General features: G+C 39.6%; 1 protein-coding gene across 2 annotated transcripts in view; it reads right to left on the reverse strand.

Annotated features, from left to right (window-relative positions):
- Positions 1–17,291, reverse strand: part of Nost (Nostrin) — a 101,665-nt gene that overhangs the window by 33,588 nt on the left and 50,786 nt on the right. For both annotated transcript variants that reach the window (XM_069508974.1, XM_069508973.1), the window contains exon 2: positions 6,610–6,814. In XM_069508974.1, coding sequence (XP_069365075.1) covers positions 6,610–6,726 — 117 coding nt within the window. In that variant the 5' untranslated portion in view covers positions 6,727–6,814. The remainder of the gene's footprint in view (positions 1–6,609; positions 6,815–17,291) is intronic.

The following is a 17,291-nucleotide window of genomic DNA, read 5'->3' on the forward strand; positions in this document are numbered from 1 at the left end:
GGTATATTATATATGTATTGCAGCCGAGTGGTAAAACGATCGTTCTCACGCAATACACTGTACACACGCAGTTACAAGCGAGCCGGTAAATCACGTTTACTAAATAACATCTTAAGCTGGCTCCACACGTTCACACATGCTCCACGAGTACGAGTAGTAATAATACTTTTTTGATTGAACGTGCAAAATATCGAAAAAATACCAAACAAAGATAGTTTTGCGGTTCGTTGACAAATGTGATTACTACCATTTTTCTTTTTCTTTAATATGAAACCCTCGGTGCTCGAGTCGCACTTGGCCTGTTTTTATATGGAAGTTTCTAGTCGCCGCAACTCCGTGCGCATAGCACGGCGACTCCCATAAAAATAAGAGCGGTTACGCACTGCATTTAATCCGAGTCCGTGAAAATACGTTCTTTTCTGTTTTGTACGGGAGCTTTTGACGTATGACGTAGATAATCGCTGGTATTCTCACGGATGACGGATAGAACTCGGATGACGGAAGTGTAGTGCGTATAGTACCCGGCAAACAACTTGGACCTGGAGCAGTGTAGTGGGAGGAAGTTGGCAAATCCGGGAAGCGAAAGTCGACTAATCAACCAATCGCGTGCACCAGCCATTCGCCAGCTAATCGCGTCAATGCTCAAGTTGTTTGCCGGGCACTGTAATCGCCGTTACAGGTTCTAAAGGTTGCCGTCGACTGAGTTTTTTTTTTTCAAAGATTGCTCTGTTGATCTCTGACATGGTAATCAGAGTCTTTGGTATTAAGTTTTAATTATTTTTAAATGATTTATTTGTATAAATTTGTATTAATGATTTTTTTTCATTTATTTGCTCTATATATATATTGCCGTCGACTGAGTTGCCAGGCAACTAGTCAACCGTGCATAATGGACAGAGAGACGTTATAAGAGTGTTATACATCAACCAAGTAGCCACGTGTAGGGCTAGCATAAGTAACTAGTAGGTGTCTTACTCGGAAGATTTCTTATTTGTGGAGAGTCGAAGCCACTTGTCAACTTTTTCTATTACCTAAGTTCCTTATTTGTCCAGTCGTCTGTTTCTAATATCGTGTTTACTATTTTCTAATTGAAAAATGGACAAAATAAATATAGGTATTTTTTTAATCTATATATAAAAGGAAAAGGTCACTGAATCATCTATCAACGCACAGCTCAAACTACTAGACGGATCACAATTTAATTTTTTTTGTGTGATGTAACCACAAATTCACGGTTTTCAGATTTTTCCCCTAATGTCTGCTGACCTACCTACCTGCCAAATTTCATGATTCTAGGTCAACGGGCAGTACCCTATAGGTTTCTTGACAGACAGACAGACAGACAGACAACAAAGTGATCCTAGAAGGGTTCCGTTTTTGCTTTTGAGGTACGGAACCCTAAAAATACTACATCATGGGAGAATCCCTTTTCCTCATTAAATGTGACATTTGTGTACAATTCAAATCAACATGAAATCAAGTGAAATATCACAGTTAGAGGTGCGTGCCCGGGATCGAACCCTGACCTCCCGAACAGAAGGCCGACGTCCTAACCTTACGCTATCACCGGAACTCTAAGCTTGTACAGTTCTTGCAGTACACGAAGGCGAGTTAACTTTATTTGTGGTAACGTCGTTTACCACAAATAAAGTTAACTCGCCAATCAGTCGCGAGCAAGCGCTGTCAAACGCACACATTTAGGGTGAGACCTATAGAGCGCACTCTGACTTAGCTTAGACTTAAGACAGAGTTAAACGAGACAGACCTATATCTCTCACATAAATCTGTCTCGTTTTAACTCAATCTTAGTCTGAGCAAAGTCAAAGTGCGCTCTATAGATCTCAACCTTAGTAGGTATACCTTACTCATACCGTTCTAGCCCTCGTGAAATGCAAAAACTATACCAATAAAATTGATGTACCTAGGTGTTTCAAGGATCATAAATTCATAACTTTCAAAACGAAATATGCACGTTATAGTTTTATTTTAATGCTTATTTTTGGATCTAGGTAATAAAATATGTAGAGTAGATAATTAGGTTTCACTAACTCATTTACATTTATAAACTACTAGCTGATACCCGCGACTTCGTACGCCTAGATTTAGATTTTAAAAAATCCCGTGTGATCTCTTTGATTTCCCGGGTAGCCTATGTCACTCTCCAGGTCTTTAACTATACCCATGCAAAAAATCACGTCAATCCGTAGCACCGTTGCGATGTATTTGAAGGACAAACAAACAAACCAACAAACAAACACATTTTCGCTATTTAAGGGTAATGAAGTATGGATGTGTAATTTTGTGTGTAATTCTGTGGGCGCTTTCGTAATAAATAAATAAAATGAATATTTACCTACTAGCTGATGCCCGCGACTTCATCCGTGTGGATTTACATTTTTCAAAATCGCGCGGGAACTCTTTGATTTTCCGGGATAAAAAGTAGCCCTATGTGTTAATCCAGAGTATAATCTATCTCCATTTCAAATTTCATCCAAATCCGTTCAGCCGTTTTTGCGTGATTGAGTAACAAACATCCAAAGATCCACACTTTCACATTTATAATATTAGTAGGATAAATAAGAACTGAACTACGTTTGTTTGGAGCGCGCTACAAATGAACTCCTCTTAAATGTTTTACATTGTATTACTCTGTATTGTTATTATTATCAGTAGTGACGTGACTGTGCCGACTGTATCGTTACGTGTGAATGTTAAAATAGTCGCGTTATCAATTGAACAGGTAACAACGTTTGCTCAACCACATCGGTCGAGTGTTATTGTTGTTACTAAAGAGTCTAGATTCAGATACATGGACTTGTGGCTTGTTCTGAAATCTAAAGCTGGAGATTTTTTTTTAATTTATAGACTAGCGCTTGGCTGCAATCAGGCCTGGTGGCAAGTGATCATGCAGCCAAAGATGGAGCGCGCTTGCCTAGAAGATGCCTATTCACTCTTGACTTGAAGGTACCCATATTATAATTCGGTGGGAAAACTGATGCTGGAAGGGTGTTCCAAATCTTGGCAGTTCGAATTGAATGACTACGTTTTTCTTACACAATTGGGGGGCTGGTCGCTAACTATGGGCCTCATAAGAAAGCTCAGAGTCACTCAGCGGGCGATGGAGAGAGTTATACTTGGAGTTTCTCTACGTGATCAAATCAGAAATGGGGAGTTCCGTAGGAGAACTAGAGTAACCGACATAGCTCAATGGGTTGCGAAGCTGAAGTGGCAATGTGCAGGGCACATAGTTCGTACAACCGATAGACGTTGGGGCCCCATGGTGCTGGAATGGCGACCTCGCACCGGAAGATGCAGTGTTGGAAGACCCCCACTAGGTGGACGGACGACATCAGACGAGTCGCAGGGAGCCGCTGGATTCAGGCGGCGCAAGACCGTGGCATGTGGCAGTCCCTACAAGACACCATGTCCAGCAGTGGACGTCTATCGATTGATGATGATGATGATATTCCATATAGGTATAGTTAGAGAAGAAAATTAAAGTGTTCCTCGGAATTTTTAAATAGAATAGAATAGAATATAATATATTTTATTCAAGTAGACTTATTACAAGTGCTTTTGAATCGTTCTAGTTTAATTTACCACTGGTTCGGAATGCCGTTCCTACCGAGAAGAACCAGCAAGAAACTCGGCGGTTGCTCTTTTGCAAGTGATCAATTTACAATATTATTATACCATACTGTACAAGCAAAGTGCAGCCCCGTACATTGCTGGAGCGAGTCAAATCAAAGCTTAAGGTGACGCAGGACACTCGACCGAAGGGCAGCGCACGTGGGTAACATGTTTGCTTTTCACTTGACATTGTATGAGAAAGTTGAGAGGCACGATGATTTTCACCTAAATCAAGCGCGCGAAAAGGGTCTAGGAAAAGTATTTTTGAGAAAAAACTGCTGAATTTATGTTTGCAAAGTAAAGCTATTTCAGCTAATGAATAAATAAACAACGTCTAATGATAAATTGTTTTAAAATTTTCATATCCCTAATCTTATTTATTTACGTCCAAAGTTGTCATTAATTTAGTGTTAAAATAGGAATATTTTGAGCCTCGTAACTTTTAAATCAATATTTTTTCAATGTTTTATGCATCAATAAACCTAGATAATGACGAGATAAATCGATGTAATTCTTAGTTTTGTGCGTACAATATCGAATATTGTTGTAATTTCCCTCCTACGTTTGTATGAAGAAAGCACTGAACTGAGTCCCCTTAAAATCTAAATCCACGCGGACATAGTCGCGGGCATCGACTAATGTCTCATAATTCATAAAATATAATAATAATTGTAGTGATACTTTATTTGATGGAGTAGACTTTTACCCCAATTAAGTGACTTTCACTTGCGCGCGAGATGTAACGCGTAGCGGCGAGAATACGGTGAGAACAATCATAGTTTTTAATTGTTTTTTAGGGTTCCGTACCCAAAGGGTAAAACGGGACCCTATTCCTAAGACCCCGCCGTCCGTCCGTCTGTTCGTCTGTCACCAGGCTGTATCTCATGAACCGTGAGTCTGACAGTTGAAATTTTCACAGATGATGTATTTCTGTTGCCGCTATAACAACAAATACTAAAAAATCGAATAAAATAAATATTGAAGGGGGCTCTCCTATATAACAAACGTGATTTTGTTGCCGTTTTTATAGATAACTTATTATAAGTATTATTATTGTATATAAGTTGATTTGGGTATTTATTATAAGACTAGCTGATCCCCGCGGCTTCGCCCGCGTAGATTTAGGTTTTTAAAGATCCCGTATAGCCTATGTCACTCAGGAATAATGTAGCTTTCTACTGGTGAAAGAATTTTTAAAATCGGTTCAGTAGTTCTAAAGATTACCCCCTACAAACAAACTTAACGACATTACCTCTTTATATAATACAACGGGCCGTGCAGCAGAAATCGTAATATTTTAATTTCGCCATAACTTCAAAACCAAACGTCCAATTTTAATCATTCAAAGACCAAATATTATCTCCATAAACTGTTCTTAGTGATGAAATCATTTATTTTGATAAGGATTAATAGCATGAGTAAAATAAACGCGTTTAAATGTAGTCCAAAAAAAATTCAAGATTTTTAAATAAAAAAATGGTTGCTGTGCCTCACTCGACATAGATGGGTATAGTGTGTCGCGGACTTTTTTGTAGATATTTATAAGATCTACAATTAATTAGAACATTTTATGGTTCTATCTTTTATAGTTTAGGCAGCGTACGCAAAATAAGTAACTTTTCTGGTTGATTTTTTACACCTTGTGTCCGAAAAACCCAAATATCTTACGGAACCCTATTTTTTTCCAAAATAAAATATAGCCTATGTTACTCGTGGATAATGTAGCTTTCGAATGGTGAAAGAATTTTTAAAATCGGTCCAGTAGTTTTTGAGCCTATTCAGTACAATCAAACAAACAAACAAACAAACAAACAAACAAACAAACAAACAAAGTTTTCCTCTTTATAATATTAGTGTAGATGTAGATATTTATGTAGTTTATTAGATTCTAGTACCGTAGACCTATTCCACTTCTTGATACGCCTTACTCACAACCTTGAATGGGAAGCTGGAAGAAATCTCTGTTTAGAGATAAGCATTTCCAATGTAACTTAATTTATTATTACTTTGTAACTACAATTTTGGTACATGAAAAATATTTTTTTTATTTTTTTTTAAATTTTCTCTCCGTAAGAACCATCCTCGTACTTCAACGAATATTATGAAAATAGAATTAGCGAAATCGGTTTAGCTGTTCGCGAGATTTTGCGATCAGCAACACATTTAGGGATTCATATTTATATAGGTATAGAGAGAGACTAGATGAGGCCCGAGGTGATAAAAAGTAGCCTACGTCCTTTTCCGGGATGTAAGCTAGTTAGCTGTACCGTATTACATCGAAATCTGTTAAGCTGTTGGGCCGTGAAAAACTAACAGACAAACAGACACACTTTCGCACTTATAATATTAGTATCGATGGTACGGAACCATTCGTGCGCGAGTCCGACTCGCACTTAGCCGGTTTTAAATTGTTTTTTCATACGTTTTTTTATAGTAGTTACGTCACAACAATGGAGCATCATAACGCAGCTCGAGAAATGTTTAGGTTGCATGAGAAGAAAGAATGTCTCATTGAATACAATCACATATCTAATGGTAGGTGATATCATCATCATCGTCATGATCAACCCATCGCCGGCTCACTACAGAGCACGGGTCTCCTCTCAGAGTGAGAAGGGTTTTGGCCATAGTCTATCACGCTGGCCATGTGCGGATTGGTAGACTTCACACACATTTGAGAACATTATGGAGAACTCTCAGGCATGCAGGTTTCCTCACGATGTTTTCCTTCACCGTTAAAGCAATTGATATTTAATTACTTAAAACGCACATAACTCCGAAAAGTTAGAGGTGCGTGCTCGGGATCGAACCCCCGACCTCCGATTAGAAGGAGGACGTCCCAGCTTCACAGGTAGACAATGACACCAACATAGGTGGAGCACGCCTGCTTCTGGGCAGGCGTGCTTATATAGTTATACCTATATACCTATACCTACCAGACCTATATATAGGCAAGCCTATATGGTTTCAAAAACTTACCCAATAATTGTCCTTGAAGGCATGGTTGTTGGACGAGCGCAGATGGATCATGTCTTCGAAGGTGGTCTGCCAACGGTCCATGCCAGCGGCCAGTTTGGTGGACACGTCGCGACTCATTGCCGCACCGTCCTCCGCCTCTTGCTGTGTCGCCGCATTACCAATGGCTTCCTTGCTGCCGCTGCTGCTGCTGCTGCTACTGATTCTTCTGCAACAACGACAATGGCTTTTACTTGATGACTCAAAAAAAAGGAGTGTTAGGTTTTCAGCGTTCACGTATGTAACGAAAGTAATGTACATCAGCCTTTAGAATGACCTTTTTTTTTATTTAGATACAAGTTAGCCCTTGACTGCAATCTCACCTGGTGGTAAGTGACGATGCTGTCTAAGGAATGAATATGAAGATTAAAGCGGGCTAACCTGTAAGGGGTATGGCAGTTTTTAATAAACCCATGCCCCTTTGGTTTCTACACGGCATCGTACCAGTACGCTAAAACGCTTGACGGCACGGCTTTGCCGGTAGGGTGGTAACTAGACACGGCCGAAGCCTCTCACCAGTCAAAACCAGAAATTTGAAAATTATAAAATTCCAAACCCCTGCCGGGAATCGACCCTGGACCTCCCACTAACAAGACAACAGTGTTTACCACTGCGCCACGGAGGTCGTCAAAACCTTGGAAAATTAAAGTATAGAAGGGAAAGTGAATAAAAAAATAAGTTATGTTTAAAACACACATATTTTATTAAAGTAGAAATTAATTTTAAATAGGTAAGTACATCTAAGTAAAAGTTTTCACTAAAATTAATCTACATTTTAAAAACATTATGCATAAATTGTATTAAAATATAAATAGTATTAAACTTGGTAAAAAACCGGTCAAGTGCGACTCGGACTCGCGCAAGGACGGTTCCGTATAAGTCCCGCAAATTTCTATTGCGCTGGAACCATGTCTCATTAACATCGAAATGACGTCATTTTGACGTCAGCCAAAATAAAAATATACCATCAGCTCGAAACTTCAGTCCAGTGCTGACGTCACTAAAATGGCGGCAATGCAATAGAAATACACATTCTGTGTGAAAAGTTCAGCTCTCTATAGTTCGCGACAGGTCGATATGGCAATCGGGGTATGAGACGGGGGGGACACCCCGCACACCCGCGTTATTTCCGCTTTTTGTGTGTTGTTTCGGATTGACTATGCGTAGGCCCTACTGGCCGCTACAGCGTCACCGGGGAGGGTGGCGTGACTAATCCCGCGCCGGGGTTGTGCGGGTGTGCGGGGCGTCGCCACCCCGATTGCTATCTCAACCTGTCGCGTACTATACCTATTACGGTTCAAGAGATACAGCCCGATAGCGGAGGGCGGTGCGGAGGCTTAGTAATAGGGCCCCGTTGGCACTCTTCGGGTACGGAACCCTACAAACTACGCTTGGGCGATATCGGTCACTGAACCACCGACACTCACAAGTCACTTTTTACTATACAAGTCATTACTGACTGTATAGTATCAACCACAGAAATCCTAACAATGCACTAGAAATGCTGTGTACGCCGCCTTGACCTTGTCGCCGCTCGTGCTGAATATGCGGACGTCGCGTCGCCAGCGCTACGATGTGTGAGGTAAGGTCGGTTTTCATTGGTCCAGTATTTAAAACCAATGTAAACAGACCTGTAAGCGAATAGATATAAGTCCCGCAAATTGCTATTGCGCTGGAACCATGTCTCATTAACATCGAAATGACGGTATTTTGACGTCAGCCGAAATAAAAATATACCATCAGCTCGAAACTTCAGTCTATTATATATTCTGTGCTTCAGTCTAGTGCTGACGTCACTATATTGGCGGCCACGCGCATTAGCAATTTGCGGGACACAAACATACGGGCATTAATGAGGCCCAGCTTTAGGCGGTGCGACAGCTTCTATTACAAAATGCATGAATAAAATAATTACAAACAAAATTCACTTGTATGAGTATTGCTATTGTGTCGATATCATTTGATGATTTGATACACAATGTTATTAGTTCCGAAGTCGGAGATCGCCTTGAATATGGTGATTGGTGAGTAGGTATGGGTGGTACCCATAGTATCGTTGCCGGCAGTTAAATAGTTGTGTCTGACCTACGATGCAGGTGCGAGCTCGCACAGGTATTGTTCCACGCGCCGTGTACTGTGTACGGATAATAACACACACTAATGCAGATGGCGAACGCAATCTGCAGCGCGTGGGCTAGTGTGCCCCGCTACCTCGCGCCGCGCGCCCCACTGACGCCTAAAAAATGCTATTGCGCCGCGACTTGCGGTTAACTCTAAGAACGACTATGTATTTGGCGCGGACTATAGGATTAGGTACCCAAACAGTGTAAAAATTACAAAAACAAAAAGGTACAACCTTCCTAATCAATGGTTAAATTATAACTATTTTTACATAGTTTTGATGAAAATAGCCATAATTAATAGTCACAAAAAATATTAAACTAACAGTAGGCAGCCTCTTTAGTAATTCCTACTTCCATGATACTGTAAGAATAGGCAGTAAAAATGTCAAACATTAAAATGAAATTAAAAACATTCTAAAATTTAAATTTTTCATTCATTATTCGAATAGACCTGTCAAAATATTCTATAGTCAAACAAAATGGTTAAAAATTTCAGTTGATTTTCTTGGTTTTCGTGTAAAATTATTTTTGGCAGCAGGAATTACTTATTTACTATCGATGGTATTTACTAATGAAGCAATTGGAAAACATGGTTAAAAAAGCAGATGGCCCATCTTGTGGCCCCGGTAGATTTATCCTAATGTAAGTACTTACATACAATAATTTTTCCATAGGTGATCATCATCATCGCGTGCTTTCTTCGAAACGAAGTTTGGAGGTCATGATGCGAAAAGTTTCTTTATTTAAAGCGAACTATGCGCTGTCCAGTGTCCACCCCCTTATATGGCCCAACCATTTGCGTCTTTGGCGACCTGGAGCCCTTTTGCCTTCAATTCTTCCTTCCAAAACTAATCTTGGAAATGAGAATTGGGCTCCTCTTTGTAAATGTCCAAAGAAAGCGAGCTTCCTTCGCATGATAGTGGACATGAGTTCTCTGGCTTTGTGGACCATTTTCAGTACCTTAGCTGAGACACAGTACAAAGAGTCCTTAGCTTAGACAGTATTCCGACACCATTGGTCTCGTGGTGAAAGACGACCACGACAACCCTTCATCATAGGACCCTGGCTACGTAGGCCAGTTCGGGACGCTCCTTCGTCCCGCACTTATTACACGATTGCTCTGTCTAGACGTCTTCGTCTATCAGGATTTTTGAAAATTCAACCCCTAAGAGGTTAAAAAAGGAGTTAGAAGTCGATTCGGAAGAAATCTCGGGCATAACCTAGTGTAATTATAATTATAATGGAAATATAACTTGTAAGTAGTACTCATGGTATGTAACTTGTAAGTAGTTTAACGCTAAAATATAAATGTTCACTTCACTGCAGGCATCTAACAACAAACAAGGAAGTAGCTACGTTGTCCGACGTCGCGAAACAGTTCAAAGGCAAGCAAGATGCTCTCCGCAGCCTGCCGCTGCCGGAGGAGCTGGCCGTGGAGTCCATCCTTACGGATGACGTCACGCTGGGGCTTTTGAACAGGAACGAGGCGAAGCTGGTGGACTTGCTGGCTAAAGGAATGCGCTGCGGGCGTCGTCGCCGGCGGCGCTGTCGCTCGCGTCGCCGCCGGCGCCGGCGCAGTTGCTCGCGTCGCCGACGTCGTCGCCGCAGTCGGTCATGTCGCCGCCGCCGCCGTCGTTGTCGTCGTCATCGTCGTCGCAGCTGTCGCCGACGGTAGCCCCGTGGCTGCACGGTACGAAAGCTGCGACGTACCTAGACGCAGATGCGAATGATAACCATCAATCCAGATTCAACTAGTTTAACTGTTTTTGTTTTTATTTTCTTTGTTTTTATTATTATGACTATTATATTTTATTTTTTTATTATTATATTTTTATTGATTAAACACATTCTTGTTTGATTTTATGAAAACTTTGTGTAGGTAGATAAGTGCCAATTTTGTTCTGTAGAACTTGACGTGATCGGACAAAATGAGACAATTTTACCCTTTTGTTTCTAGTCCATTGAAAAGTTACATTTGGGGTTGCGTTTTTTAGAGGACGCAATTTTATTTTTTTGATGTGTAGGGGGGGTTAGTGTAAAGCTAAAACCAAGTTTGTGGGGTCACCACCCTTGTCCCACGGCCGCCATCTTGAAAATAGGGGTTGAAATGGTATTTACGATATATCTCTTAAACTATTTATTTGATAAAAAAAAAATTGTTAACATTTTTTGTTACAAATTAAATTTTCTACAACTTTGGTCCAGTAATTTTTTGTCGTAGAACTATAAATAAAAAAGTTATAAGCGATAATCTGCAGAAATTCGAGAAACAATTTTTTTTTACGTGGTATCCCCAATAGGCATAATCCACGGTGATTTTCTAAATTAGAACTCCAGCCCCAGTCCTCAGGATCATTATAATTACCAAGCCACGACTGGACCTGATGGTAAACTCGGAAAGTATGAAAGCGAGCTGTGTCTTGTGTTGGAGGAAGTGAAGATAAGTTAAATGTACTTTTTGTCACTGCCTTGGCGAATTGTTTGTATCTTAGGCTGTCAAGAGAATTATCATCTTTAATACCACCGTATAAAGAGTCAATAATTAATTTTTAATAATATTGCAAAATTTATAATTATAAAAATTATAATAATAAAGTAAAAAAAAAAAAAAAAAAAAACAAACAATAACTGATGACATAATTTATAGGTACACACGTATAATATAGGTATAGTTAAGAGTACTGAAAAATAGTACTCACTTCGGAGCGCTGTAAAACCTTAACTATTGACTTAATGAAAAAATGATGCGAATAAAAGTTGTTCCTCAAAAAACGATCTACAAAAATGGTCAGATATTATTTTTTCGTAAAATGATAAAAAAAAAGTTACATCGAAAAACATAAATTTTTTTCTCGAATTTCTGAAGATTTTCGCTTATAACTTTTTTATTTATAGTTCTACGACAAAAAATTACTGGACCAAAGTTGTAGAAAATTTAATTTGCAACAAAAAATGTAAACAATTTTTTTTATCAAATAAATAGTTTAAGAGATATATCGTAAATACCATTTCAACCCCTATTTTCAAGATGGCGGCCGTGGGACAAGGGTGGTGACCCCACAAACTTGGTTTTAGCTTTACACTAACCCCCCCTACACATCAAAAAAATAAAATTGCGTCCTCTAAAAAACGCAAGGTTAGGCCTAAAAAATGTAACATTTCAATGGACTATTCATACAACAATTATTGAGATATTTCTTGTTCTATAGAACCGTAAACAAACTTCTTTTTTCGCGGCAATATGTCATCATGATCCTTTTTAGGGTTCCGTACCAAAGGGTGCCAGATCCCTTGACCTGATGACAGACCTCCACGAAACATAAGTTTTTAATGACGTCAAAGAAAAGCAAGTTCGAGGTGAAATGGTAATACAAACCGCCTCATACTCCAATTATTGCGATCTCGACCTGTCGCGTACTAGGTACCTATAGGTACAGTACGCGGCCGAAAGTAATGTACATCGACCTTTAGGAGGAGATCCGAGATAGCAGATTTGTAGAGCGTTGCCTCTGTCGTTGAGACCGCCAAAACGTCATAGTTTCGAGCTAATTACTTAAATATACGTCAAATGACGTCATTTCGATGTTAATGAGACATGGTTCCAGCGCAATAGCAATTGGCTGGACTTATAAACTGCCCATGAGCGCTCTGGGCTATCGAAGCCACAGCAATCGTGCAACTGTGGTGAAATGTTTAAAACTCACCTATTTGTGTAATGGTTATTTTCGTACCATCTCGCACCAAGGTCGATTTTCATAAAGGTCCGACCGAAGCAATCAAATTGACTTTCTAGCTAATAGAGAGAGAGAGCCAGGGAGTGCCAGACCTTCGTTATTTCATAAAAGCTGAAAGTTTATCTGCGTATTGTCCCCAACACAGGGAGGAACGATCAGCGACTACGAAGTTCAGTATCATGGTGGCTTTTGGAGTCAGATAACAGGTAATAAAGGTAGGTACAAAAAATCTTACGTCAATTGTATCAAATCAATTTTTTTTAATTTTCTTCGATGGAACCATGTCTCATTAGCTAACATTCAAATGACATCATTTTAACGTCAGCCGAAATAAGAATATACCATCAGTTCGAAACTTCAGTCTAGTGCAGACGTCACCTTAATGGCGGCCCCGCAAATTAGCAATTTGCGGGACTTATATTAGGAATCACGACATGCAAATAGTGTCGTGGCAACCCCCTGCCAGCCAGTGCCAGTGCCAGACGCCCTTAAAGTTTTAAAGTTTGAAGGTGCAGCTTTTATAAAATAACGAAGGCCTGGCTGGCTCGTCCATAAACATGCTGGCTCTTAGTCTATAAACATTGAATTAAATGACTTGATATAAAAAGACCACGATATAAATTAAACATCAAAACTTGAGCAATCTGCTTAAATTAGTTTGCGTCTGAGATCGAGGGAGTTTAAAAATCACCTTGTTTTCAAATGTAGCTGTGTCCGCCGCAGCAGAGTGAACTAGAGTGAGGGAACTTTCGGTTTGATTCTGAACCTGGAGGTTTTGAAGACCTCCCTGGCGCAGTGCTAAGCACTGTGGTTTTATTAGTGAGAGGTCCCAGCTCAGGTTAGATTCCTGGCAGGGGTTTGGAATTTTATAATTTCTAAATTTCTGGTCTGGTCTGGTGGGAGGCTTCGGTCTAGGTTTCTTGACAGACAGACATACATACAGACAACGAAGTGATCCTATAAGGGTTCCGTTTTTGTGATCCTATAAGGCATGCAGGTTTCCTCACGATGTTTTCCTTCACCGTTAAAGCGAGTGATATTTAATTACTTAAATCGCACATAACTCCGAAAAGTTAGAGGTGCGTGTCCGGGATCGAACCCCCGACCTCCGATTAGAAGGCGGACGTCCTAACCACCAGGCTATCACAGCTTATTATTAGGTAGAAGTAAAAAAATTCTCGATGCCCTTAATCATATGGCCCTCAGCCAAGTAGGTACAGTTTACGTGCGGCGCTTACTTCCGGCGACTTTGATCTTGAAGGCAATAATCCAACCGAAATTAGTTAAGTAGGTACCTACCTACTTATTCACTCTGAATAGGTAAATTTTCGCACGTTTCAATGAAACTGGGCTTCAATGAAATTCTACAGCTGGTACAACTGGTAGGAACTGGTTTCTGACGACCTCCCTATCGCAGTGTTAAGCGCTGTGGTCTTGTTGATGGGAGGTCCCAGGTTCGATCCCCGGCACAGGTTTGGAATTTCAGGTCTTAGTTCCAGAGATTACTTCCTACAAACAAACGCAATGCCCATGTAAACGACGTAACCACAAGTAAAGTTCACTCGTCTTCGTGAATTGCAAGTGTCATGATTTTCAAATAATAATTTATCGTTTGAGTCAAATCACATACTTTTTACAACTCCATTAAGATTTAGGAATAATCTCATTGGATGAAATTTCAAAGAGGCTGTTATTGGTGGGTTGTTTTCGATTCAGACCAATGGCATACACTTTGCATTTTTCTGTGGAATGAATGAAAAAAAGAAACGTGAAATTTGGTCGGCATAAATGGCGTTTTATAAAATTAATTCGTTTGGAGCATTAGAGCTGGTAGGTAATCTCAAAACGTGTGAAGTATTGTTGTAAGTGGTGATAAAGATGTAAAAGAAGTATTACATGGTGTTTCAATGAGTTACCTCATAAGTATTTACGAGTGTATTGAATTAAACATCTGATATCGACGTTGAAGAAAGCATATTTATTATACAAGAATGTATCAGTAAATTATTTTCTATCGTTATGATGACAAATATCGGATAGGAAGAATCGGTGAGAACCGGTCATGATACTTTGTGAGATATTAAGTATCTAGTAAACGGTTTTCATCTACTTTTTTTATTTCGAAATTAAGGCCTTTCGAATTTAAGGCCTAAATACGCTTAGATACAACGTTAACTACTTACCTACCCATTAAAATTAATAATAATATAGGTAACTACTAACTAGCTGCCCCGGCGAACTTCGTACCGCCTAACAGTCGATAATTTTCAGGATTTTTTTAAAAAAAATTCTCTACGTAAGAACCATCCTCGTACTTCAAGGAATATTATGAAAAAAGAATTAGCGAAATCGGTTCAGCTGTTCGCGAGATTTGCGTTCAGCAACACATTTTGCGATTAATTTTTATATATATAGAGATTCTAAATAATATCTGTCCCGGCTGTACTCACGTGTTTAGTCGACGTTAGCCCGACTAGTTTCGCACCCATCTGGGGTCCTTTTTCAAGGGAGTCCGTTCGCGCACGTGCCGCGGTTTTGAAGGGAGTACGTTCGCGCTTGACTCATGTATGCTGAATGGAAATCACTCACGGTAGTTTAAACGCTGATATATTATAGAGATTAATAGGCTTAAAGTCAATTCATCAAAGATATTCTATTAAAATACCTTTTCTGAAGATACAAAATGTTGAAAGATTAAGGTATATAAGATTAAAATATATATTTTAGCAAGCTTCAAAAATACAAAGCTCCTCAGTTTGCTAAACGTGTCAATAGATGGCGTTAGAGACAAAATGCGTCACGCTACAATTCATTCACATTAGACACATATAATAAGAACGTGATATCATCATCAACAACAAGTCCTTAGTATAATGTATGTCAACTCATTACTCAATAACTAAGCGAAAGCATAAATGAAATAGCCACGATGGCAACTTACTAGATAGTAAGTCTTTTTTTTTTTGACGAGGCCCTACCAGGGCTGATAAACACATTGAGAACACCGCGCCGAGGCCCAGGCCGGTGCGCCGGCGCTGCGCATGAGTACAAACTACAAACCAATGATTTTTTTAACTGTATATAATTCAAAGTCCTGATTGACTGACTGATTTATACCCGTTTCCCGTTCCCGTTTTTCCTTTTGAGGTGCGGGACGCGGGTACCCCTAAAAACGATAATTTGATCAACTTATGCATAGCGTTAGCTTTACAATGATCGCATCGATTTACAGTTAAACAATGGCTATAGTGCATCTCAGCTCGCCACGCACACCCGCACGTCACCCGCGCTCGCCCGCACCGGGTTAGTGCGGGGGCTGTGTGGGTCTGCGGGGCGTCCCCACCCCGACTGCCATCTCGACCTGTCGCGTACTTTACTTCATGGACATCTGAATCTTCGTCAGACATTGATTGATATAACCATTGACTTATATATTACTTCGTATGGACAGGGCTATTGAACAAACAAAATAGCACCGACTCAGTGGTGCTTTGGCACCAATGCAACCTCAGTCTCAGTGACGTCTGGATTTCAAACGGGTCGTTCATTAGTAGGTATCTAAGAGGTGGCGCTGATATATTTGGTTTCTAAACCGTGAAAAATTTAGTTCGCTTGACCATATCTTGTCATTTATATCGATGGATCATTATCATTATCGGCATTTGGCAATGAGCCAGGTATGTTTCAAAAAGTTTTAACCATTCTTTTTATACAACTGAGAGATCAAAAGTTCCTACGATCTTGAATACCATAAATTAATCTTTAAACTATTTATAAACTACAAGATGACGCCCGCGATTTCATCCGCGTGGATTTAGATTTTTTTAAATCCCGTGGAAACTCTTTGATTTCCCGAGATAAAAAGTAGCCTATGTCCTTTCCCGGGATGTAAGCTAGCTCATTATCGAATTTCATCAAAGTCGGTTAAACTGTTGGGACGTGAAAAGCTAGCAGGCAGACAGAGAGACAGACACGCTTTATCCCGGAACATTAAATAGTTCCCACGGGATTTCCCAAAAAAAAAAATCCACGCGGACGAAGTCGCGGGCATCGTCTAGTATTAAATGCGAAAGTATGTCTGTCTGTCAATCTGTCTGCTAGCCTTTCACGGCTCATCCGTTTAACCGATTTTGACGAAATTTGGTACAGAGATAGCTTGCATCTCGAGGAAGGACATAGGCTACTTATTATCCCGTAAAATCAAAGAGTTCCCGCGGGATTTTTACAAAACCTAAATCCACGCGAACGAAGTCACAGGCATCATCTAGTATTAGTAGGTATATAGTGGCGGTCTGGGGCATCATATTAGAATAGAATAGAATAGAATAGAATGTTTTTTTATTCATGTAAACTTTTTAAAAGTGCTTATGAATAGTCAGGTTTAATTTACCATTAATCGTCGATACCCACAACTTACATTTTAATTTATATTATAACAATTATTATTGTTATAGGTAGCTCTCAGTCGTAATAATTTCGTAAACCTTTAGAATTCATATGAATATTACGTCTTTAAATTCAATTAAAGTTGTAACATTGTTTAAAACATTTACATTTTAGAGAGAGAGCCAGCGAGTGCCAGACCTTCGTTATTTTATAAAAGCTGAAAGTTTCTCTGCGTATCGTCCTCAACACAGGAAGGAACGATCAGCGACTGCGAAGTTTGAATCATGGTGGATTTGGGAGATAACAAGTAACAAAGGTGACTAATCTTAGGTCAAAGTATAAAGTAAATTTTTCTTAATATACATTTATATAGAAAAAAAAATTTTCTTAAAATATAAAAAAA

Source organism: Maniola hyperantus, chromosome Z, assembly GCF_902806685.2.
Source record: "Maniola hyperantus chromosome Z, iAphHyp1.2, whole genome shotgun sequence".
Lineage (NCBI taxonomy): Eukaryota > Metazoa > Arthropoda > Insecta > Lepidoptera > Nymphalidae > Maniola > Maniola hyperantus.